Source organism: Monodelphis domestica, chromosome 4 (genome assembly GCF_027887165.1).
Source record: "Monodelphis domestica isolate mMonDom1 chromosome 4, mMonDom1.pri, whole genome shotgun sequence".
Taxonomy (NCBI): domain Eukaryota; kingdom Metazoa; phylum Chordata; class Mammalia; order Didelphimorphia; family Didelphidae; genus Monodelphis; species Monodelphis domestica.
In genome coordinates this window covers 72,462,176-72,487,441 of record NC_077230.1, presented here as the reverse complement: position 1 = coordinate 72,487,441, position 25,266 = coordinate 72,462,176, and the positions used below count along the sequence as shown (strand labels likewise).

The 25,266-nt window shown below is 37.7% G+C and overlaps 2 protein-coding genes across 2 annotated transcripts in view; both read right to left on the bottom strand.

The window, feature by feature from the left end:
• Positions 1–21,712, bottom strand: part of PLCXD2 (phosphatidylinositol specific phospholipase C X domain containing 2) — a 91,131-nt gene extending 69,419 nt beyond the window's left edge. Inside the window, 1 exon segment of the mRNA XM_003341211.4 lies at positions 20,961–21,712. Within this exon segment, the coding sequence (XP_003341259.3) occupies positions 20,961–21,129 (169 nt within the window). The 5' untranslated portion in view covers positions 21,130–21,712.
• CD96 (CD96 molecule) overlaps positions 21,559–25,266 on the bottom strand; it is a 178,752-nt gene continuing 175,044 nt past the window's right edge. The window contains exon 11 of the mRNA XM_056826082.1: positions 21,559–21,644. Within this exon, the coding sequence (XP_056682060.1) occupies positions 21,559–21,644 (86 nt within the window). The remainder of the gene's footprint in view (positions 21,645–25,266) is intronic.

Genomic DNA, 25,266 nt, shown 5'->3' with positions numbered 1-25,266 from the left:
GTTGGGCTTAAGTGACTTGCCCAGGATCATGAATGATAGGAAATGTCTGGGGCCAAATTTGAATTCAGGCCCTCCTGTCTCCATGCCTAGCTATCTATCCACTGAACCACCTACTTGTCCTGACTGGAAGGTTTTTGATAATGGCTTAGAAAGTTTTGAAGATGACCTTCTATAACTGTATGAGCAAGTCTGGTTATAGATTAGAAAACCATTCCTTGATTCTGCTAGGCTCCTCATAACTAGGAGCTTTGAAATAAACAGTTCATAAATGAAAAAAATATATATAAATAAGCCATAAAATAATAATATTAATTCTCTCATGACAAAAAGCATGCGGTTGTATAAAGAGCAGTGGTCTGGCACATAGAATTCCTGATTCTTTCACACAGTGGTTGTTTGAACCTGCTTGCCCTTTCAAGACTTTGTATGCCCATCTGTAAAATGGAGATAATATTACTATCTCTAATCATCCCTCGAGATGATATGAGAAAAGCATTCTATCAACTAAACACACTCTAAATGTGAGCCTTAAAAACCCCAAGACCTGAGATAATTGATGAGGAGTAGTACATTTCATGAGACCTTAGAAATGGATTTTGTAGATGTTGTGGTTATTAGCACAGGCTAAGTATGTGGGGTGATTATCAGGAGGCGAGAGGCTTGTAAAATGTAGGAAAAATTTATTCCAGTGGAGACATATTTTATTTCCTCAAGCCTTTAATGTATGACTGGAGGATCAGGGATAGAGGGCCAAGTGATAGGGGTAGCAAAGCAAGGAAACTAAACATAGAGACATTCAAGAGACAGCAATTACTGTCCTAGAGAAACAAATTTTCCAAAAGCTTCAGGATATCTGGAAAAGTCAAAATTCTGGTCAACCCTAATATATTAGGAATGAGAATAAGAGTTTTATTTAACTATTAATAAATAACAATGATGATTATGATGATGACAATGACAGTGATAACTAAGTGGTACCAGTAGTACACTGGAGTCAGGAAGGCCTGAATTCAAATCTGACCTCAGATATTTACTAGCTGTTCAAACCTGGGCAAGTCACGTAACCTGTCTGTCTCAGTTTCCTCATCTGTAAAATGATGATAATAATAGCATCTATCTTTTGGGTTTGTGGTAAGAAAGAAATAACATTTGTAAAACACTTTGCAAATCTTAAAGCATTATATAAATGCTAGCAATTACATAGCACTTTGGAGTTTACAAAGCAAACATACATTTACAAACATTTTCTTACTTCATCCACACAGCCATCCTGAAATATGTAACATTATTATTTTCATTTTATTGATGAAGAATCAGAGGCTCAGATAGATTAAATCCCTTAGCCAGGGTCACATAGGTCTTTGAGAATGGGGCAGGATTTAAATCCTGACTGCCACTAAATTTAATTTGCTAGTAAATAGGCCACAATACAATCTAGATGCATTTATCATTTCCTATAGACCTAATCCAGTCTCTCTTCTTATGCTTCAGCACTGACTCCAGACTACTTTGGTATGGGCATCATGAGCTATACTCATGCTGCCATGATGATCCAAACACAAAGATCAAGAGAAACATGAAAAGGTAAATATGAAAGAGAGGGAAAAGGAGAAAAAAAAATTTTTTTTAAATTCAAACTCTCTTCTTTAAGGGTTACAATTAGATCAAATTATATATGTTAATATATGGGGAAAATGTTATTTGTAACTTAAAAACTGTATTCATTATGAGAGTAATTAGAAGAATCAGTCACAGAAAGAGATTGGGGCATTAAGGGCTATAAGATAATATACAAAAAATGAAAAAGGGAGGGGGGGAATCAATGATGGTACCAAGAGATACTTGAGGAAATAAAATAAATAGAATAATCTTTTTCACACAAAGATATACATGGGAGGGGGAGGGGAAGAACACTCTTATAACAAGGAGAGGAAGAGAGTGCTAATAGGTAATACTTAAACATTACTCTCAGTGAAATCAACTCTGAGAGTGAAGAGCATCTAGATCCATTGGGATCTTGAATTCTATATTATCCTACAGGGTAAGGGAAAAGGGAAAACTCAGGGGGTTAGGGGCGGAGGGAGTACAAAAAGGGAGGGAAGGAGAGGGGGGAGGGAACTTAATAGATCTTTAAAAAAAACCAAGAAGGGAACAAAAAGGGAGGGACCAGAAGGGGAAGCATATAAAGAGAAGGGATTAGGGGGATTGATTAGAAGTAAGCCACTGCTTTAAAAGGATATAGCAAAAGAAGAAAGAACAAAACTAGGAGAGGATATCAAAATGCCAGGGAAGTCACAAGTGACAATACTTTGAACGTGAATGGTTTGAACTCATCCATAAAACATAGCCAAATAGGAGAGTGGATTAGAATCCAAAATCCTGCCATATGTTGTCTACAAGAAACACATCTGAGGCATGTAGATACTCACAAGGTCTAAATTAAAGGTTGGAGCAAGACCTATTGGGCCTCAACTGATAGAAAGAAGGCAGGAGTTGCAATCATGATATCTGACAAAGCCAAAGTAAAAATAGACATGATTAAAAGGGATATGGAAGGTAAATACATCCTGATAAAAGGGAGTATAGACAATGAGGAAATATCACTAATCAACATGTATGCACCAAATGGTATAGCATCCAGATTTCTAAAGGAGAAACTAGTAGAATTGAAGGAGGAAATAGATAGTAAAACTATACTAGTGGGAGTCCTGAACCTACCACTATCAAATTTAGATAAATCAAATCAAAAAATAAATAAGAAAGAGGTAAAAGAGGTGAATGAAATCTTAGAAAAATTAGAGTTAATAGATATATGGAGAAAAATGAATAGGGATAAAAAGGAATATACCTTCTTATCAGCAGCACATGGTACATTCACAAAAATTGACCATGTATTAGGTCATAAAAACATTGCAAACAAGTGCAAAAGAGCAGAAATAATCAATGCAACCTTCTCAGATCACAATGCAATGAAAATAATAATTAGTAAGGGTACATGGAAAGCCAAATCAAAAATTAATTGGAAATTAAATAATAAAATTGATTAGTTAGAGAACAAATCATAGAAGCAATTAATAATTTCATTGAAGAAAATGACAATGATGAGACATCCTCTCAAACTCTATGGGCTACAGACAAAGCAGTACACAGGGAAAAATTTATATCCTTAAGTTTATATATTAACAAATGAGGGAGGGCAGAGGTCAATGAATTGGACATACAAATAAAAAAAAAAACTTTAAAGTCAACAAATTATGCCCCCCAGAAGAAAACTAAATTAGATATCCTAAAAATTAAGGGAGAAATTAATAAAATTGAAAGCGATAGAACTATTGAACTAATAAATAAGACTAGAAGCTGGTATTTTGAAAAAAACAAACAAAATAGAAAAAGTACTGGTCAATCTAATTAAAAAAAGGATAGAAGAAAACCAAATTAACAGTATCACAAATGAAAAGGGAGAGCTCATCTGCAATGAAGAGGAAATTAAGGCAATCATTAAAAACTATTATGCCCAATTATATGGCAACAATTATGGTAATCTAGGTGATATGGATGAATATTTACAATAATATAAGTTGACTAGATTAACAGAAGAAGAAATGGAATTCTTAAATAATCTCATATCAGAAAAAGAAATCGAACAGGCCATCGAAGAACTCCCTAAGAAAAAATTCCCAAGGCCTGATGGATTCACGAGTGAATTACATCAGACATTCAAAGAACAGCTAATCCCAATACTATACAAACTATATGACATAATAAGCAAAGAGGGAGTTCTACCAAATTCCTTTTATGACACAAATATGGTATTGATTCAAAGCCAGGCAGGTCAAAAATGGGAGAAAGAAAACTACAGACCAATCTCCTTAATGAACAGAGATGCAAAAATTTTAAATAGAATAATAGTAAAAAGACTCCAGCACCTGATCAGGAGGGCTATTTACTATGATCAAGTGGGATAAAACCATCCACATAATTGACCATATCAACAAGCAAACCATCAAAAATCACATGATTATCTCAATAGATGCAGAAAAAGCCTTTGACAAAAAACAACACTCATTCCTACACTAGAAAGTATAGGATTGGAAAGGTCTTTCCTAAAATAATAAATAGTATCTATCTAAAACCATCAGCCAACATCATCTGCACTGGGGATAAACTAGATGCATTCCCAATAAGATCAGGAGTGAAACAAGGATGCCCATTATCACCTCTATTATTTAACATTGTATTAGAAACACTAGCAATAACAATTAGAGAACAAAAAGAAATTGAAGGTTTAAAATTGGCAATGAAGACACCAAGCTATCACTCTTTGCTGATGATATGATGGTCCTAGAGAATCAACTAAAAAGCTAGTGGAAATAATCAACAACTTTAGCAAAGTTTCAGGATACAAAATAAACCCATATAAATCATAAGCATTTCTATATATCTCCAACACATCTCAGCAGCAGGAATTAGAAAGAGAAATTCCATTCAAAATCACCCTAGACAATATAAAATACTTAGGAATCTATCTGCTGAGACAAACACAGGAACTATATGAACAAAACTACAAAACAGTTTCCACACAACTAAAACTAGATCTGAGCAATTGAAAAAACATTAACTGCTCATGGGTAGGATGAGCTAACATAATAAAAAGGATCATCGTACCCAAACTTATCTATTTATTTAGTGCCATACGCATCGAACTTCCAAAAAACTTTTTACTGAATAAGAAAAAACCATAACAAAGTTCATTTGGAAGAACAAAAGATCAAGGATATCCAGGGAAATAATGGGAAAAAAATGCAAAAGAAGGTGCCCTTACAGTACCATATCTTAAACTATACTATAAAGCAGTGGTCATCAAAACAATTTGGTACTGCCAAAGAGACAGAAAGGAGGATTAATGGAATAGACTTGGAGTAAGTGACCTCAGCAAGACAGTCTATGACATGCCCAAAGATCCCAGCATTTGGGACACATATCCAGTATTTGATAAAAAACTGCTGGGGAAATTGGAAGACAGTGTGGGAGAGATTAGGCTTAGATCAACACCTCACACCCTACACCAAGATAAACTTAGAATAGGTGAATGACTTGAACATAAAGAAGGAAACTATAAGTAAATTATGTGAACACAGAAGAGTATGCATGTCAGACCTTTGGGAAGGGAAATATTTTAAAACCAAGCAAGACTTAGAAAGAGTCACAAAATATAAAATGAATAATTTTGATTACATCAAATTAAAAAGTTTTAGTACAAACAAAACCAATGTAACCAAAATGAGAAGGGAAATAACAAACTGGGAAACAATCTTCATAACAAAAACCTCTGACAAAGGTCTAATTACTCAAATTTACAAAGAGCTAAATCAGTTTTATAAAAAATCAAGCCATTCTCTAACTGATAAATGGGCAAATGACATGAATAGGCAATTTTCAGTCAAAGAAATCAAAACCATTAATAAAAACATGAAAAAGGTGTTCTAAATCTCTTATAATCAGAGAGATGCAAATCAAAACAACTCTGAGGTATCACCTCACACCAAGCAGATTGGCTAACATGATAGCAAAGGAAAGTAATAAATGCTGGAGGGGATGTGGCAAAGTAGGGACATTAATGCATTGCTGGTGGAGTTGTGAATTGATCCAACCATTCTGGAGAGCAATTTGGAACTATGCCCAAAGGGCACTAAAATACTGTCTGCCTTTTGACTCAGACATAGCATTGCTGGGTTTGTACCCCAAAGAGATAATAAGGAAAAAGACCCCAAAGAGATAATAAGGAAAAAGACATGTACAAGAATATCATGTCTTTTTCCTTATTATCTCTTTGGGGTACAAACCCAGCAATGCTATGTCTGAGTCAAAAGGCAGACAGTATTTTAGTGCCCTTTGGGCATAGTTCCAAATTGCTCTCCAGAATGGTTGGATCAATTCACAACTCCACCAGCAATGCATTAATGTCCCTACTTTGCCACAATGAGGGGATACCCTTCAATTGTAGAATGGATGAACAAATTGTGGTATATGTTGGTGATGGAATACTATTGTGCTCAAAGGAATAATAAACTGGAGGAAATCCATGCAAACTGGAATGAACTCCAAGAAGTGATGCAGAGTGAAAGGAGCAGAACAAGGAGAATATTATACAAAGAGACTGATACATTGTGGTGCAATCTAATGTAATGGACTTCTCCATTAGTGGCAATGCAGTGATCCTGAACAACCTGGAGGGATCTATGAGAAAGAACACTATTCACATTCAGAGGAAAAACTGTGGGAGTAGAAAAACAGAAGAAAAACAACTGCTTGATAAGATGGGTTGATGGGGATATGAGTGGGGATGTAAACTGTAAATGAACATCGTAGTGCAAACACCAACAATATGGAAATGGGTTCTGATCAAGGATACATGTACTATCCAGTGGAAATGCATGTCAGATATGGGAGGGGTGTGTGGAGGGGAGGGAGGAATAGAAAATGATTTTTGTAACCAAGGAATAATGTTTGAAATTGACCAAATAAAAAATAATGTTAAAAAATAAAATAAATAATAAAATAAAAATATATATATTTCCTAAACCCTTCTCTTCTATCTTAAAATCAATACTAAGTATCACTTCCAAGGCAGAAGAGTGGTAAGGCCAGGCAATTGGGTTTAAGTGACTTGCCCAGGGTCACACAGCCAGGAAATGTCTGAGGTCAGATTTGAACCCAGATTTGAGCTCCCATCTCTAGGCCTGGTTCACAATGCACTGAGCTATCTAGTTGCCAAATCTTACTCTTTTTTTGAGAGACAGCAAGGGAAAGATAATAGCTTTTTAGTATAAGCCAGAAAGAGTACTGAACCAATTGGCTTTGTTTAGTTCTGTGCAAAGCATGACAGAGTGTTTCAATAAGTGGAAGGGAACAAACATTTATTACATGCCCATTACATGCCAAGAACTCCACTAAACTCATTACAAATATCATCTCATTATCTCATACATTGGCAAGCATTTTAGAATTATTGCATACTCTTCTCTCAAGCAAGATCAGGTTCTTGCAGTCATGCTCCATATGAACCAGTCAGGGTATAGAATTATAACCCATGAAGCTCACAGCAGCATAGGTATCACATCAAACCCCATTTGCCTAAGGGTATGAAGTCTTATCTGTGCCCAATATTGGCAGCAAAAACAAGAAAGAAGCAATTCCAGGAATTGGTAGGCTGAGGGCTTATAAACGGAGAGCATGATGAATCTTTTAAATGGAGACAATCTCTCAATAACAAGGCCTATGGGCCCATTTTGTCCACATTAGTTAGCTCCTCTGCATTGCTCTAGGCCTATCATGTTTCCCCAGGTGACCAGTGGATAAAGGTAGCCTAGAAATATGTTGTTGATAAAAGCCTTAGGCATTTTGAGTTTGTTATTTGGCCCCTTAAAGCCATTCCATTTCCCTTATTTCCTAGATAGCAGAATTGTGCTGTGAATCCCTGGGGAATCCTAAAGACTACTCAGTATAATTTTTTTCTTAGATAAAATAAAATACAGAAAATGAAAAAGGAAACCAACTATAATGAGATTCAGTTGTCAACATATGTTAATTTTCAAGTTTATGGACCCCCGGTTAAGAATTCCTGATTAATGCTATACAACTGACCTGTAAGTTCTTGTTGCCAGCAAAATTAGACCTTAAACAATTCTCCCTTGAATGCATTATCTATTCTCTATTATCCTTCAATGATGTGATGATAGAAAGAGTAGCCAGATTCATCTACAGGTTGGAGTTGTTTCTATAGACATGTGACAATAATATACCTGAGACACAGATGAGCTTGGAGGATCCTTTCCTCATACCTGCTTTTATTCCTTGGTTGGGCCACATGCATCCATCAGCACCATTGTAGGAGGAGTACACATGGGCACTGAGACTCAGTGACCATCATGGCACCCTTTCCCCCAGGTATAATAATAATAGAAACATAGATGGAGAAGGAGAGGGGACAGCAAAGGCTATCTTGTCAACCCCCTTCATTTTGCAGAAAAGGAAATGAGTCTTAGGAAAGCCCAAGATCACAGAGAATATGCCAGAGGAAAGATTTGAGTTCTGAGTTAGAGTTCAGTCTTTCTTCATCTGGACTACAGAGATACAATTTATAGTCACTCATTCCTGCTCCCAACATTATGACCATTGTAGGCAGTTCTTCTCCTTCTTTTCTTTCACTGGGCTAAAAATAGCTTCAGGCATCTAGACTCAGAGTCACCATTAAGTCATGCCTAATTTCAGGTTTCTTCTAGATCCTAAATGAGGGATGAGAATAAGTCATAGGGCATGAGTTTTTTTGTTTTGTTTTGTTTTGTTTTTTTGTAATGTTCAGGAAACCTCCAGGATGTTGGATGACTCATCACTCCCAGGTAGCTAGGTGGCATCATGGACAGAAAGCTAGACTTGGGGTCAGATTGATCTCAGTTTGAAGCCTGCCTCAGACATTTGTGTGACCTTGGGCAAGTCACTTACTATCTTTCAAATTTGGTCATTTGTAAGATAGGCATGATAACAGCAAGGATGTGGTGAGAATCAAATAAAAACATTTAAAACTTCATGCAAAATTTAAAATGCTATTATAAATGTAAGCCATTATAATTATTGGGTCCTTACTATACTCTTTTTCATACTAAGTTTACTCTGTGGGCTGAGGGTTTCAACTGACCAGGTAGCCTTAATATTGGGTCTTCATTCCACATGACACCATTCTTCCTTTATATCTGATTGTATTTCCTAGTGGCTTCCACAATTCAATATTCTTAATCTTAAGAGAGAACCTTTGCAAAGTCAAATGTTAAATCTGGATTTTTACCCGACTGCTGTTAGCATAACTCAAAAGACAGAACATGACCTTATCCCTGGACCAAAGATCAAATCTTATTCATCTTCTGGGTACTTTCAGAAAATCCCAAGCAATTCTCCCCTGTAGTCCCCATGATCCCCTTGCCACCAGAAGTTATACAGAAGGATTCTCTTCTTGCCACTGAATGGGAGTATCTCTACATCTTGTATAACTAATCTTCCCTATCATCTAAGATTGTGGTAGGAACAATATCTTTAGTTAAATTTATATAACCCTTTAAGATTTGAAAATGCTTTATAAATGTCATCTTATTTTAACCTCGCAACAATCTTGGAATGTAGGTATTGTAAAATTTAAATTTAAAATATTTTATAAGATTTATTAATAATCACTTGAAGAAGAAGAAATAGAAGAAACAAAGTACAAAACTCAAGTATGTGTGTAAAATTTTCCTGCCTGGCACTCTTTCAACCTCTACCAGTCACCCTCTCAGGAGCAGAGCAAGAGCTACACAGATCTTCCTTACATTAGTTTATGTAAGGTAGATATGTAAATGGGATTCTGGGAGAATGAATCCTGGGGAAAAAAATTCTAATTACATAATATTATTTTCCTATTTTATAGATGAGAAAACTGAGGAGAATGAAAGGTAAGTGACTTCCCTAGGGTTACATAGCTAGTTAGTGTTTGAAGTAGGATTTGAACTTGGGTCTTAGTCTAGACTAATTTTTCTGTCAAAGATGTTGAAACTGTCATCGAAACTTAATTGATTCAGAAAACTAAGACTCAGGTCGTTAATATAATTTCCTGGTGCCCTAAGTTCAAAGCTTGTGTTAGAAGTGATTTCTTTTTCAAACATCTGACCACCATGGACAGCGCAAAAAAGAGAGAAGCTATGCCCAGCTGAGTCAACACTATATCCTTGTTGGGATGGGGTATTCAGGGAAGACTAGCACCTCTCCTGTGAGGGCTTGCTGAGCCCTTTAAGGGCTGCTCATCTGCCTTTGGTGTCATCTACCTACTCTCACCCACCTCTCACTTGTGGCTATAAGAAGCTATAGTATGTACAGTGGCCACACTCCAGCAAAACTGCCTTGGCAGATGGACTAAATGAGGCTGAGAATAACCCATCTGTGAGTTGGGGGGGGGGGTGTCTACCCCAAGCACATGAAGACTTCTCTCAGCAGAAAGGGTGGATGAGAACAATTTGTAGCAAAGGCCATGAAGGCAGTTGAAGCAGATGCTATGGAGCACTCAGAGCTTGGTCCATCATTGAAGACACCAAAGTGACCTACTGCATCATGGACCATCACCAGTTATCCTGACAATTTTGCCCAACTCTCGCTTCATTTAAACCCCACTCACACAAATCAAGACATTACTCTTGTGAGGTAATTGATCTTCTCTGAAAATGAAAGATCAATAGCAACAATATTTTTTTTTTTTGAGAAGCAATGTATAGTGGATAGTGAAGTCATGAGGCTGAAGTTCAAATCCCACATGATATATTCACTAGCTTTATAAATTAACCTTCTGAGACTCAGTTTCCTCATTTGTAAAATGGGGAAAATAATATTTGAATCACCTACTTAACAGCATTTTAAACTAGTTAATGATATGTCATTTGTTTATTTTTGTTTATTTATTTTTTTTAAACCCTTACCTTCCATCTTGGAGTCAATACTGTGTATTGGCACTAAGGTAGAAGAGTGGTAAGGGCTAGGCAATGGGGGTCAAGTGACTTGCCCAGGGTCACACAGCTGGGAAGTGTCTGAGGCCAGATTTGAACCTAGGACCTCCCATCTCTAGGCCTGGCTCTCAATCCACTGAGCTACACAGCTGCCCCCCATTTGTTTATTTTTTAATCAATTTTTTAAATATTCATTTTTTAAAACTTTGAGTTCCAAATTTTCTCCCACTCTTAGACCCTCCCCTTCTCACTGAGAAGGCAAGCAATATGATATCTATTATACATTGATAACCACTTACTAAGTGCCAAGGACTGTATTAGGCACTTGGGGAACAATTATAGACAATGAAACAATCCTTAGAACTAACATTTTAACTCTACATGTATATTAACAAGAACGCTTTATAAATCTTACATTTTATAAATGAAAGTTATTATACATATCATCACACTCAATTCCCACAAGAACCCTGAGAGATTAGTACTACAGCTATATTATGAGCAATTTACAAAAAAATTACAACTTAGGCAAAATGATATTTCTGTGGTCATTTAACTTTTCCTTGTTCTGTCATTTTCAGTCATGCTTGACTCAGTGGTCTTTTGGGGGATTTTCTTGGCAAAGATATTATAGTGGTTTGCCATTTCCTTTTCCAGTTCATTTTACAGATGAAGAAACTGAGATAAATAGGGTTAAGTGACTTGTTCAGGGTCCCACATGTAGTAAGTATCTGAATGCAAATTTGAACTCGGATCTTCCTGACTCCAGGCCTGACACTCTATCCACTGTGATACTTAGTTGCCCAGTCACACAGACTAGCAGGCATCAAAAGCAGAAATTTATTAGAGTTCTCACCCCAAAAGAAAGATTTAAAAGTACAGCTGCACTTTCTATATGATCTGGGCCAGAATTTAAATATACCCTTTTTTGAAGTTTTATTGCAGTTTGGAAAAAGTATGACATAATAGAGTACTGGTCCTAGAGTGAGAAATATCTGAATTTTAATTTAGTCTCAGATTCTTACTACCTATATGATCCAGGGCAAGTCCTTTCTCAGCCTACTTCTTCATCTGTAAAATGGGGATAACACTAGCAACTACCTAACTGAACTGTTGTGAGGGTAAAATATACATGAAATGTTTTATAAACCTTATGGCACCCTATAACATGAGGCACAATGATTATGCAACTAATTCACATGGAATACCAGTATTCTCTAATTTTTTTAGTCCATAGTGGATACAAACCCATTACAGAGTAAAACATGAAATTTAAGGTAAACTATCTTTTAAAAAGGGTCAGACTCCAATTCCTATCAATGACAGACCATGCAAGTGAATATATGCAAATAAAAATCTGAATTTCAAAACAATTATAAAAAAGCTCTAATTAGAATCATGCAGAAACCTAACATCTATTCCAGGGTAATTATTTTTTAAAATAATGTGCTGATGCCTTTTATTTTGACATTTGATTAATTTCTGGACATAAAGCTCTTTTTATTTCATTTTATTTCATTATTGTTTTTTAAAACCCTTACCTTCCATCTTGGAATCAATACTGTGTATTGGTTCCAAGGCAGAAGAGTGGTAAAGGCTAGGCAATGGGGGTTAAGTGACTTGCCCAGGGTCACACAGCTGGGAAGTGTCTGAGGCCAGATTTGAACCTAGGACCTCCTGTCTCTAGGTCTGGCTCTCAATACACCAAGTTACATAGCTGCCCCCTGGACATAACACTCTTAATAATTCCAAATGGCTTCTCATCATGATTGGACAAATACAGCAAGAGTATATTGATATGCCTATCTTCCCTCAGCCCCACATATATACTATTTATATAATCTATATCAATTTGTTGGGTCTGAAATGAAACCTGAGTTGTTTTCATTAGCATCCCTCTAATTATTAGGGATATAACACATTTTCTTATAGTCATTGATAACTGACAATTCTCCCCCCCCCCATTCTATTATAACTTGCACCTAATTCACAGTTTTTTTAAAGGGACTATAGTGACTTTTACCAAGTTATCCTCTCAACTGAAATCATAACTTCAGTGGCCCTGGACTACTGTGCAGGGAAATGTTCTTCATATAGACCAATTTATTTTTACAGACACAGCTACTAAATTTATGTAGATCATCACAATTAATTTTATGCTTCAATTTTATTGCCCTATACTAGCCAGATAGAAATGTCAATCCAAGTTTTATTAAATATTGTTTTACAAAATTTCATTGACAGATTCAAAGAATTAGGATCACAATTTTAAAATTCTGAATTTTAAAAATTCTTTTCTTCATGAAATTATCAACTTTACTTTGCTCCTCCCTGTCTTCCCCCTCTCCCAGGGAGAACCTTGATAATTTTTTTTTCTCTCACGGTGTTTTATACTTGGTAGCTTGATAAAGAAACAGTTTTCAGCCCAAATGAACTCCTAAGATTACATGGCATGTACACATAAATAAAAGGTTAAAATACATATTTATCTACATACTTAGACACAGAGTTAACATCTAACAACCTCAAAAATCCCAGATCAAACACTTTAAAAATATTCTTTGCCTGTGGGATAGCGGCAAGGCTGTCAGACTCTAACAAATTCTAGCTAACCTTCCTGGATCCATGTTAAGTCTTCTATCTTTTATTATTCTCTCCTCACAGTACTTACTGAGGTGGGGAAAAATTGTAATTTATTTCTTATCTCCTTTCTCCAGCATTGCAGCTGGAAGCGTGTCTGTTTATTTCTCCCTCCATTTGAGCTTCTAATTCTACTCATTCCTTTTCCTTTGATAATTTAGTGAATGTGCTGAAAAACAGTCCATCTACCCCACTGACCTTGATGGAGACACCAAGGTACCAAAGAAAGCAAGTTGGATTTAGACTCAAAGAACCATCCTTCCACTGGCATCTAGTACCTGTGCAACCTTGGGCAAATCAATCTATAAAGCATTTATTAAGCACTAACTGTGTGCCAGGAACTGTGTTGAGTGCTAGAGATACAAAGGAAGGCAAAAAAAAGGAAATTCGGTAAAAGGATGGGTTCGCTTACAGCAAGGCCAGTAGAGAGGAAAAAGGTGATAGGAAATGAGAGCTGGGTGAGGCAGAGACCTGACGGGGAAGATAAGAAGCTCAAATTTGAGGAGGGAAGGAAGAAGCCAAATGTAAAAGGTATTAATTTTAAAAAGAAAGTGTCTCTAGTAGTCTTGATTTCTCCTAAGAAGCCTATTTCTGTCCCTTATACGTGACTGATATTATGATACTTGGTGACTTAGAGTCCTCATCTATACAACAAATATGATATCTAACATAGTCATGGAGATACTGTGTTGAATAAATAAGGAAGGAACACAGACATTCTTTGGCTTGACCAAAACTTGCAGTTGTTTGTAGTCAGTGAAGAGAAGAAAGGCACCATATATGGCCATAGTGGTTATAGCCTCAGGTCTAGATTTCAGATCCAGTCCTAGAACTTATTAGCCATATGACCCTGGACAAGTCATGTGACCTTGTTTGCCTCAGTTTCCTCATCTATAAAATGAGCTGGAGAAGGAAATGAAAAACCACTACATTGTCTTGGCTAAGAAAACACCAAAAGGCATCATGAAGTTTAACATGACTGAATAACAACAACAATATAGCTCTCTTTGTAGTAGGCAATGATGACTATAGGCAGATTGAATGTAGACAGAATAAATGAATCACACCACTTATATAGAGAATACATGCTGTCTGGTCTCTGGTTACAATGAACAAAACACAGAAGAAGGTTTAGATTTGGCAGCTAGATGGTACAATAGATAACATATGAAAATGGGAGGCAGGAAGACCTGAATTCAAATTCTGCCTCAGATACTAGTTCTATTCCACTGGACTAATCTTGTCTTTCCTGCCTGCCTTGGTTTCTTCCTCTGAAAAATGAGGATAATAAGAGCAACTATCTTCCAGAATTGTTGTGAGGATCAAATGAGGTAATAGTTATAGAGCTCTTTGAAAACCTTAAAGCACTCTATAAATACTAGGTATTATTATTATTATTAATAGTGTATCTAGTCCATACCATTTATTTAACAGGTGAGGAGACAGGTATAGAGATATTAAATGACTTTCCCATGATCGCCCAAATTATAGAAGTGGAAAAGTTAGTATTAAAGTCCAGGTCTCTTTGGATCCCAAAAGTGCTTCTTCTCATAGCATTGTATTTCCTCTTACAAAATGTCTTAATTGCAAGAGAGAATTAAGAAATTGCTTATAGACATAAAATGATCCTTTCAGGAGTATACTAGAACCAGCTCATACTGAAAACCCATTGTTAAATTTTCAGAGTGAGCATTTATGCCTTAAAAATGAGCAAAACACTACAAATAGGGTTAGCTTTACTGTTTTCTTTATTGTTTAGACTTAATAAAGTACTGGACAAAATATTAATAATGGAGATTAAGTTTAAAATTGTGTCAGATGGGTATTCCCCTTCCATCTCCATGCCCAAAAGCTGGTTGTTAAATATTTACCAGCACATTTCTAGTCTTATTCATCCTTCCATCTTCATCCCTATTAGTTGTGAAAAATTTTAAATCCAAGTGTACATACAAAACAGTAGATCCGTAGGGACTCTCAAACTTATCTCATTCATTTTAATATGATTCCAATTCCCCAACTTGAGAGTCAACTCTAACCCTGCGCTCTCCCTCACACCTCATATCCAATTGTAGCATCACAGATTTGTAGCAGAAAGAAATTAGAGAGGCCATCTGGTCAAATCCCTTCATTTTATGGATGAGAAGAGCATGACCCAGAGGGCTTAGTGACTTGCCCAAGATCATATAGGTAAAAAGTAACAGAGCTAGGATTTGAACCTAGGTCACCTGATTCTGAATCAAGAGATCTGAACTGTACATATTGACTTTATCTCCACAACAACACCAGCATCTCCCTTTTAGAACATCCCTTTATTTCTTCTGTTTTCTCTACTTGTCACATAATCTTCAGTCAGTTTAGGCACTTGACACTTCTTGCCTGGAATATAGTGTTAGCCTCCTGTTATATCCTCTCTCTCCAATACATATTATAAATAGCTGACAAAATAATCTTCCAACAAGGTCACTCCTCTACCTAAAAATCTTCAGTAGCTCCCTGTTGTCTCTAGAATGAATTACATACTCCCCAGCCTGCTACTTAGAGTCCATCATAATCTGACTTAAACTTACCTTTTAAAATTTATTTCATATTGTTCTCTTTAATCACTAACAATCACCATCATCATGATGCAGATTTTATGCTTTAGGTTTTCAAAACATTATATATATATATATATATATATATATATATATATATATATATAATTTTTTTTTTCATTTCACCCTCCGCATAACCCTAGGCAGCTAGGTGCATGTTGGACACTGCTGGATCTGGAGTGAGGAAGATCAGTGTTCAGATCTGGCCTCAGACACTTACCAGGTGTATGATCCTGGAAAAGTCATTTAACCTTGTTTGCCTCAGTTTCCTCATCTGTAAAATGAGCTGGAGAAAGAAACAGTATCTTTGCCAAGAAAACCCCCGATGGGGTTACAACCCTGGAAAGAAGGTACTATCATCATTCCATTTTGCATATGAGGAACCTGAGAAAAAGAGAGTTTAAGTAACTTGCTCTACTGTCTTAGGAGGGATTCAAACCCTGTTTATCCTGACTTCAGATCCAGCGATCCATTGCCTTTACTATATTGCTCCTTTATATACTCTGTGTTCTGTCCACATTCGCTTTTCTTGCTGTTTCTTGAACTCAGAATCCTTGTTTCTTCTCTCCGCTTTGCACAGACTTACTCCCTGTTTCTGACATACATTTCCTTTTCATTGTCCTCTCTTAGAACCCTTAGCTTCCTGAGAGATGCAGCTCAGATGCCACTTCCTATGAGATGTCTCTTCGACTCCTACTAGTTGTATTTTTCCTTTCCTTGAATTATTTTGCACTTATGTGTATATGCTACATCCTGCCAGTAGAATGTTGAAGTGTAGGTAACTTGAGGCCAGAGGCATTTTTATTGGGGTCAGGGGTGTTGCATTAGTACCTTGCACACTATAGACATTTTTTTTTTGCATTAAATTATTGACTTAAAATGAAGAAGGAGGTTCCAGGTGAAATGAAATTCAGGCACAGTAGTTAATTAAAGGCAGAGCTAGGATTAGAAACTAAGGGGTCTGATTTAGTCCCATGTTCTCCCCACTATACCACAGATTTTACCTGCTAATGAAAGAAAAAAAAAAGGACAGTTTAGCAGATTAAAAAAGAGGGGGAAACACTAAGGCATACACTCACTGTTTTAAAAAAAGAATTCACTATTCAAGGGGCAGGTAAAAGGCAGTGTATAATGCATGGAAAAATGCTTTTTCATAAGCCTGAGACAACAAAAGGCATCACACTTTTCTCTACTGTTAGCTAAAATAATGCCTAGAAGTTTTAAAAGCATGTTTGTGTTTTAATTTTCAAATATCTAATCTTTAATACTTCAGATTCTTTTAAGCTTAAGGCATTGCACTGTGATTCTGCCCTGCTGTGAAAAAATCAGAGAGGTTTTTGTTGGGCATTTCTATGCCTTACGAGTGACACTGATTATTAACAGGTGTTCTCAACAGTTGCAGAAGTGACATAAGATGACAAGGCTATGTTAAGAGGATACACACACATGTGGTCACACATATCATGGTCTTAAGCAGATATAGCAGGTGCACCCAAGCTTCAACCTAGATATAGTTCATCTCAACCTAACTGTTACTGTCTGAACTCCTTGAATCCTCTTCCCTTGCTCCCTTCAGTCTGACAGATCTGATCCTTCCCTACAGATGGTAGCCAACTCTAATTGATGGACTAGCATGGAAAAACATGAGATCCAATCACTGAGTTTAAAATTATAAACCAACTCTGTACCCAACTTGAAACAGAGGTACATTTTCCCCAGAATAAAAATGACTCCACCTCCTCTCTCTCTCTCTCTCTCTCTCTCTCTGTCTGTCTCTCTCTCTCTCTCTCTCTCTCTCTCTCTCTCTCTCTCTCTCTCTCTCTCTCTCTCTCTCTCTCCCTTCTCCCTCCCTCTTCCTCTTTCTCTCCATCTTCCTCTCTCTCTCTCTCCCTCCCCATCTCCCTTTCTCTCTCCCTCTCCCTCTCTGTCTCCCTCTTCCTCTCTCTCTGTCTCCCTATCCCTCTCTCTCTCTCCCTCTCCCTTTCTTTGTCTCTCCACCACTTCTGTCCTTTCCTTCTTTCTTCCCCCTTTCTCTTCATTCTTTTCTTTTATCTCCTCTCCTTTTCTCTTCCATCTTTCCTCTCTTTCTCCTCCTGAGTACCATAAAAAGTCTAGCTCATTTAGAAAATATAATTTATAAGAGGAGGTTTCATGTAGAGATTTTTCTCAATGCTTCCATGTCACCTCTATGGGAGAGTGCTAATTCTTTTTAGATTCCTTTACTCTGTATTCTCTGAAGGTCTTCTGGGTTTTAATCATTATCTACTAGGCTGGATTTTCAGAAAGAATTAAGAGAACAGAGTCATTATTGGGGACATGATATTTTCACGGCACTCTGGGGGAATAAAAAGGAAATAACAAGCTTTCTTAGGAGCCCCCTTGCCTCTCTGGAATGAGTGATAGAGTCAAATCTCTTTTATTGTTTCATCTTTAGAAAAGTAACCTAGCAGGATAGTGACAATTTGTGACCATAGAGATTCTGTGATGAATAAGATCTTAGGCATGGGGAGATTCCTTAGCTGACTTCTTAATAGGATTTCCTTATCTGCACAAAACAAGGTTGGCAAATTCCCATGATGCCAAGGATATTAGGCAGAATTACCAGTGGCAGCAAGCCACTCTCCTTCCCTTCTCCTAGGAAAGGGCAAAAATGAAATTATTCCAAAAGATTACTAGCAAATGCTTGATTCCCCTCTGTTGTGGCTTGATTGACTACTGTGGCAACTGAGCTTCAGGGCCAAACCAACAGTCAGGGTGCTGATCTCAGGCCAGTCCAAAATATAATGAGGCAGGAAGAAACAACAACCTGTTTACATACCCTGAATGGCAGAGCTATGCAGGCCCTGCCTAAGATTCCATTCTAAATGACAATCATATGCTAGCCATACCAAACCATGAGGCAACTCTACTATAATAAAGCGTTCTGGGGTAATGACTAATGCTAGATGTGTCAGAGATACTCTTGTGTTGACTCTCTAGATCGTAATTAAAGATAATAACAATCATAATAATAACCAACATTCGCAAAGCACTTCAAGGTCTAGAAAGTGCTGCCATTACATTATTATAATAAAAGGGTAGCATCTACATAGCACTTTAAAGTTAATAAAGTACTTTACATATTATTTCAATTGATCCTCAAAGAAGACTTCCGAGGTTGGTGCTCTACTTGGCACCATTTTACAGATGAAGACGTTGAGGCTACAAGAGGTTAAGAGACTTGTGCAAGATCTCATAGCTATTAAATGTCTGAGGTAGGAGAGAAATCTGGTCTTCTTGATTCTGAGTTTGGGGTTCTATCAATTATGTGAGATAGGTACTATTACTAGGGCATTATATAAATGAGGCTTCTGAGCTTCAGATAGGTAAAACCTTGATCACACAGCTAGTAAGTGTTAGGAACAACAACAGCCATTGTTGTCCAGTTATTTCAGTTATATCAGACGCGTCATGACTCCATTTGGGATTTCTTGGCAAAGATACTGGAGTGGTTTGCCATTTTCTTCTCCAGATTATTTTACAGATAAGGAAACTGAGGCAAACAAGATGAAATTACTTACCCAGGGTCACACAGCTAATAAATGTCTGAGGTTGGATTTAATAAAGTCAAGTCTTCCTAATTCCACTCCTGGTGCTCTAAGGACTCAACCCCAGGTTTTCCTGAAATCAGGTTCACCATTCTATTCACTATAACTTTTAAAAAATAATTCTAAAGCAGAACCACCAGACATTTTCCCAATAGCCAAAGCCAATAGCCTGAAAATTACAAGTACATCTGATTTTAAAGAAATTTGAGAAACCAGGCAATACAACATTACTTCTCTCATCCAAGAACTGGAAAGGTTGTGGCCTCACTATTAATTAAATTGTCTGACAGGGGAGGCAGATGAAGAGCTGAATGAATATGAAGGCAATCCACTCCTCATTCTTCTTCTTCTTTTTTTAAATTAAACCCTTACCTTCTGTCTTAGAATCAATACTGTGTATTGGTTCCAAGGCAGAAAGGCAATGGGGGTTAAGTGACTTGCCCAGGGTCACACAGAAAGAAGTGTCTGAGGCCATATTTGAACCCAGCACTTCTTGTCTCTGAGTCTTGTTCTCAACCCACTGAGCCACCCAGCTGCCCCCTCCTCATTCTTAATCAGCATAGGAAGATATTAAAATCTGAAGATGGCTAAAAACCCTCTGACTAGTTGGTAGCAATGTCAGGCTACCCAGAGGGCATTTGGACACTTGCATGATGACCTATGGAAATAACCTGCTATAGTCATTTCTATTTTTTTCAAATCAAAGAAAAGAATAGTGGGGACTTCATCCCTGGTCTTACAAACAATGCTCAGTGGAAGAGCATCATGGGAATTTGCCTAGGTCTGTTTTACAAAGTTCATCCCATTCTAAATAGATCCAATGTAGAATGAATGACTTCACTGGTTTGGAGGGAAAAAATGGGAGCCCCCATGTCACTCTGAATGAGAATGACATCAAGTTGCTCATCAGAGTGATAGTAGCTAGAACAAAAATCTTGGGGCCCCCAGTTCAAGATTGTCCAAAGTTCCAGGTTAAAGACAATGCCTGAAACAAGACTAGCTCATCACACCTGACAGCGACTATTTGTGCCTGCTTGTGATGAGTGCTTACATTCTCTATTTCTGTCTTTTCCAATAAGTGAAACAGATGTTCTCTAAATCAGTTCCCAATTCTGCATCTGTTCTCTAATGCTGAGCTATTTATTATTTGCTCCTCAAAGAAATCAGGTCAACCAACCAATTAAAAAAGAAACATTTCTCAGTACCAGATTCAATGCAGTTCTGGAGTTCTCCAATGAGACGCTTACAAGCCACCCTTTTTCTTTTAAAGAAACAAGGAAGCAAACCCTCTCTCACTCTTAATTATCACTTCCGACTGCACAATAAGAATAAATGAATCTTAGAAGTATAATGTCAAAACAAAAGAAAGGACCTGTATCTCCCCCATTCCCACCTGTCCATTTTGCAATATGATCAACGAGGCAGTGCATATAAATCTCTCCATAAAACTATTTCACAGATAAGTTTGAACTAAAAAAAATAAATAAATAAGGTTAAGTTCAGGCAATTAAATAATATTTTTTCACTCCCCTCACATAGTAGAAAAATAGCCCAAACCCCAAACACTGTGAAGGCACAAATACATTCTAGGAATAAGCAGGAAATCAGATGAATACCTGGGATAGCCAGATTGGAAAGGGGGAGTGTGCTGAGACGAGGAGGGAGTGAGCCCATCCAGTCGGCATTGCAGACTTCCATGGTCTTTGTCCCTCCTGAGTTGGGGGAGCATATGGTCCCCATCCTGAGTTTCTTCTTCGCTTTCCTAAAAGCTAGCATTCCTCTCATCAGTAAGTCATCTCTTCTCAGGCTTCTGTCACTTACTCAGTGAGCATCACCCCCAGCTTTGCAATCCTTTCAGGGTCACCCTTCATTGTCACCCCAGACTTCCAAAAAGAAAGAAGGAAATCAAATGCCCTTCTGGCTAGAAGTAGTGTGTTGGGAGTCTGTGGCTCCTTGCTCACCGGCCCCGAAATCCCCTGTCCTTTCTATCCTAGCGCAGTCGCTCCAGGCACTTAATCTCCTCAGCTCCAGCTTGGTTAAACTTCTTACAAGCCTTCCCAAGCAGGGGAAGGTAGGCCTGAGCAAATAAATGGCCAAGGAGCACCTTTACCCAGAGGCACGCACAGGACAGGTGCACAGGCAGCATATGCACAATCCATATACCCTGGTGTGCGGGCACCATATGCAGCCTGATGAATGCTTGTGAACGTGCCACTAGGCTGTTGCTACATCTGCTCCCCCTGCCCGCAAATCATTCCCACTGCTACTCAGTAGAGAATTCCCCTCGGCGCTGCAGCTTCCTGAAAGGCATCCAGGAGTGTCATAGACAGCAAGCCAATTCCCCAGCAGCCCCTCCCCTACTACGCCCGGCCCACTTTCTGACTGCTTCACTGCAGGGCAGATTTGCATGGCAAGGCAGGCAGCGATTGGTCCGTGCCAGAGGAAGCTGCGATTGGCTGGCTTCCTCTTGGACTGTCAGTCATTTCGATTGCTGTCTTTTCCCTCCCTCCCCCCTCCTATTCTCTCTCCACAGACCAGCAGTTACAGGGGAAAAAAAAAAAGAAAAAAAAGTAAGAGGCTATTTACTTATTATTCCATGCCCAAAGCTTCTTTTTCTTCTTCTTCCTGGCCTTACAGGCCGTCAATAGTTCAAGTTGTCCAAGAATATTTCTGTAAACCTCTAGGATCGGGGTATTTTACAGCCCACTTCCCACTCCACCCCTAGGCACTCATACGCGGAAGCGAGTCTCCTATTCTAAGGCAAATTGGGGAAGGGGGCTTGCGAGTTCTGGATCCCTGGGATCGATAGGGATAACTACAATTCTGCAACTTGTTTACAAAAATTAAGAAATTAAATTTCACAGACACAATACAGAGCAGCGGTCGAGGACTTTCATTTCTATTTTACAGGCGCGGAAAATAATAATCCCCCACCTAGACAGAGCTATCAAGGTTCCCCGATTTCAGAGGGATGTCCAGCACATTTTCTCGTTTGTGGAAAAACCACTGAATTTGGAGTGCTGAATCTGGATTCGCTAAATAAGGTCAAATGCCCCCGCTCTGCCATTAAGATTAATAGTACCTATGTGACCTTGGGCAAAGCACTCTGGGCTTTCGTTTCTTGAGGAGATTGGATTACCCGACTTCTAAAGTCCCTCGCAGATCTAGACTGAGACTTTACCGCAACTTTGTGGAGTATGTAGAAGGAGGTAATATGACACATCCAATTTGCAGTGAAATGGAAGTCTAAGGTTATTCAGCAAGATAATGGAATTGAGAACTAGAATGGAATTTAGAGATAAACTAGTTCCATCCCCTCATTTTACAGATGTACAAATCCAGCCCCAGAGAGGTCAAATGACTTGCCCAAAGTTACACGGATGAGGGGCTCCAGGTACTACTGACTGTGACAAAGATGAGACCTCAGCTTGGAAGGTAACACAAAACTCTAGCGCTCCCTAGCCACAAAAGCCAGGTTTCCTTTTTCAGTATTCTCTTCAATAAAAGTATCTCTTCTCATCCAGAACAATACAGATGTGACTTTTGAATTCATTTGTCCACCGGTAAGCCTCAAAAAAGTAGAAATCTTTAGTCCGGAAAGCATCATTCACTACCTGCCCACCAATGCTTCAAGAATCAGAAGGCTAGAGTTTTTCAGTGACTCGGGGAACCCCAGTGGGGTGAAGGAGGTGACACCACAACACTTCAAAAGAAAACAAAACATCTGAGATGCTCATATACACAATTAGCACATGACCCATGTCACTAATGTTGGCTGCTAGACTGCTGTGCTCTCCATTCCCTTTTCTCCAAGTTCTCCCACTTTTCTTTGCTCTTTTGTGACACATTCCATTCTTTCATCCTTTAGATTTGCTCAGGATCATTTGTTTTAAACAATTTGTTTTACCTAGTTCACTCATTGAAAAAAATCTTAATAGGGAAGGAATACTAACTCTGGTGTTTGAGGACTTGTATTCAGATCCTAATTCTCTTGGGGTCCTGGGTAAGTCATTTCCCTATTTTTGTTCTCAGCTTCCTCAATTGTAAAATGGAATAATTGGATTAGGTAAACTTACAGGATCCTTACAACTATCAATCCCTGATTCTAAGGAAAGGCAGATAATAATTATTTAACTTGGTCCTATATCCTGTTGGTAAGAAGAATAAAGGTAGTATAATATGCAAAAGTCAAGTAAGGCAACCTAATTCTAAATTGCATTCATCCTTGTGGAAACAGGTTTCCTATTTCAATAAGAAAGAAGACTTCTTTGGGAAGCTACCTTTGAATCATTGTTCTAAAGTATTCACACCCTGATATGAATTAGAAAAAATGTTGTTTCCCCTCTACTAGGCAGTGACAGTAAATGTTTTAATAACTGGCTCTTTGGCACACTTTTCAGTTTAATCTTCACTGTTAATATTTTCTTCATTACTTTTTCTTAAGTTTAGCAGTTGCTGATTTCTGAGTTGTAAATATTCACCCTACAAATTTTAACTTCAACTCTCATGAATGAGCCTGTATGAGTTTCTCCAACACTTACATCCTTGGCGGGAGGAGGAAAAATCCTACAATATTGAATTTTGAAATGTTTCCTTTCTAAGTTTCCCATGAACTCAAACTTTTCAATCCCTCCTCCCAATATATCTTCAAATCTCATAGTACTTGAACTTAAACAGCAAAAATGCCTAGTGTTGTGATTTAAGTTAAATACTAAATGCTCACCCTCTTGTTTAATCTTCTCTTGATTTTTTCCACTTTCTGAGAAAGTCTTCAAAGAAAAGAACAAAATCTATGGGCTCAAAAACATTACTGTTTACAAATTTAAGCTGAAGATTTCAGGCTGAGGAAGTTTTAAAGACCTTATAGAGCTAATATTTTCCTTTCTTTCCTTTTCCAATCTTAGATTTATCTAAAAGAAAAAAAAGGGGGGGGGGAAGCCAATGTTTCCATTTGTTACCTCAACAATGGCATTATTAGATAGTAGATTGAATTATAAGTTCTCTTCTCAATCATTCAGGGGATAGCTACCTATTCTGTTGCTATGGCTCATGGTCAGATAGGAAGATGCTTATCATCTCTCCCTTTTAAAAAATGGCATAAAACATTGGAATCCAAGGAAATCTGGGAGATTATATAGTCCAATTCATTCATTTTACAGGGGAGGAAAATGAGAAATAGATGGGGTAAGCAACTTACCCAAACTAATATTCTTGGTAGGGTAGGCAATTTGGTGTAGTATTCAGTGTTTGGATTTGAAGTCAGAGATGATCAATACTCATCATAGTCCATCTCAGACACTAGCTACACAATCCACTTAACCTCTTTGGGGAATAGTTTCCTCTTTTTCAAATTGAAAACAATACAAGTATTTCCCTCAGATGGTAATTATATTAAAGGAGATAACCTGGTATAAAAGTTTACTGCTAGGTGATGCAGGAGATGGAGCACAAGACCTGAGGTCAGGAAGACATCTTCCTGAGTTCAATTCTGTGTGACCCTGGACAAGTCACATGACCCTGATTGCCTCAGTTTCCCCATATTGGAGAAGGAAATGACAAACACCTCTAATATCTTTGTCAAGAAAACCTGCAACAGGTTTATGAAGAGTTGGATGTGACTGAAAAAGGACTGAATAAAAACAACAAAATTTGCAAAATTTGTTCTATAAATGTCAGTTATAATTGTTATGAGATAGAGAAAAAGGCTTGGAAACCAGGTTTCCAGGCTCCAACTGGGACCACACAGCATGATCCCCAATTGACAGTCTGTTAGGAGACTATCGACTTAAATATGGTTTTGTCCAGTAAACATCTACTCGTTAGTTGTTGGTCAAAGATCACCCAGGAAAGATCAATTGTTAGAATTTGTTTTTAGATAATCTAAGAACTGCTTGATTCTTAATCCCTACTCACCCTTTCCTG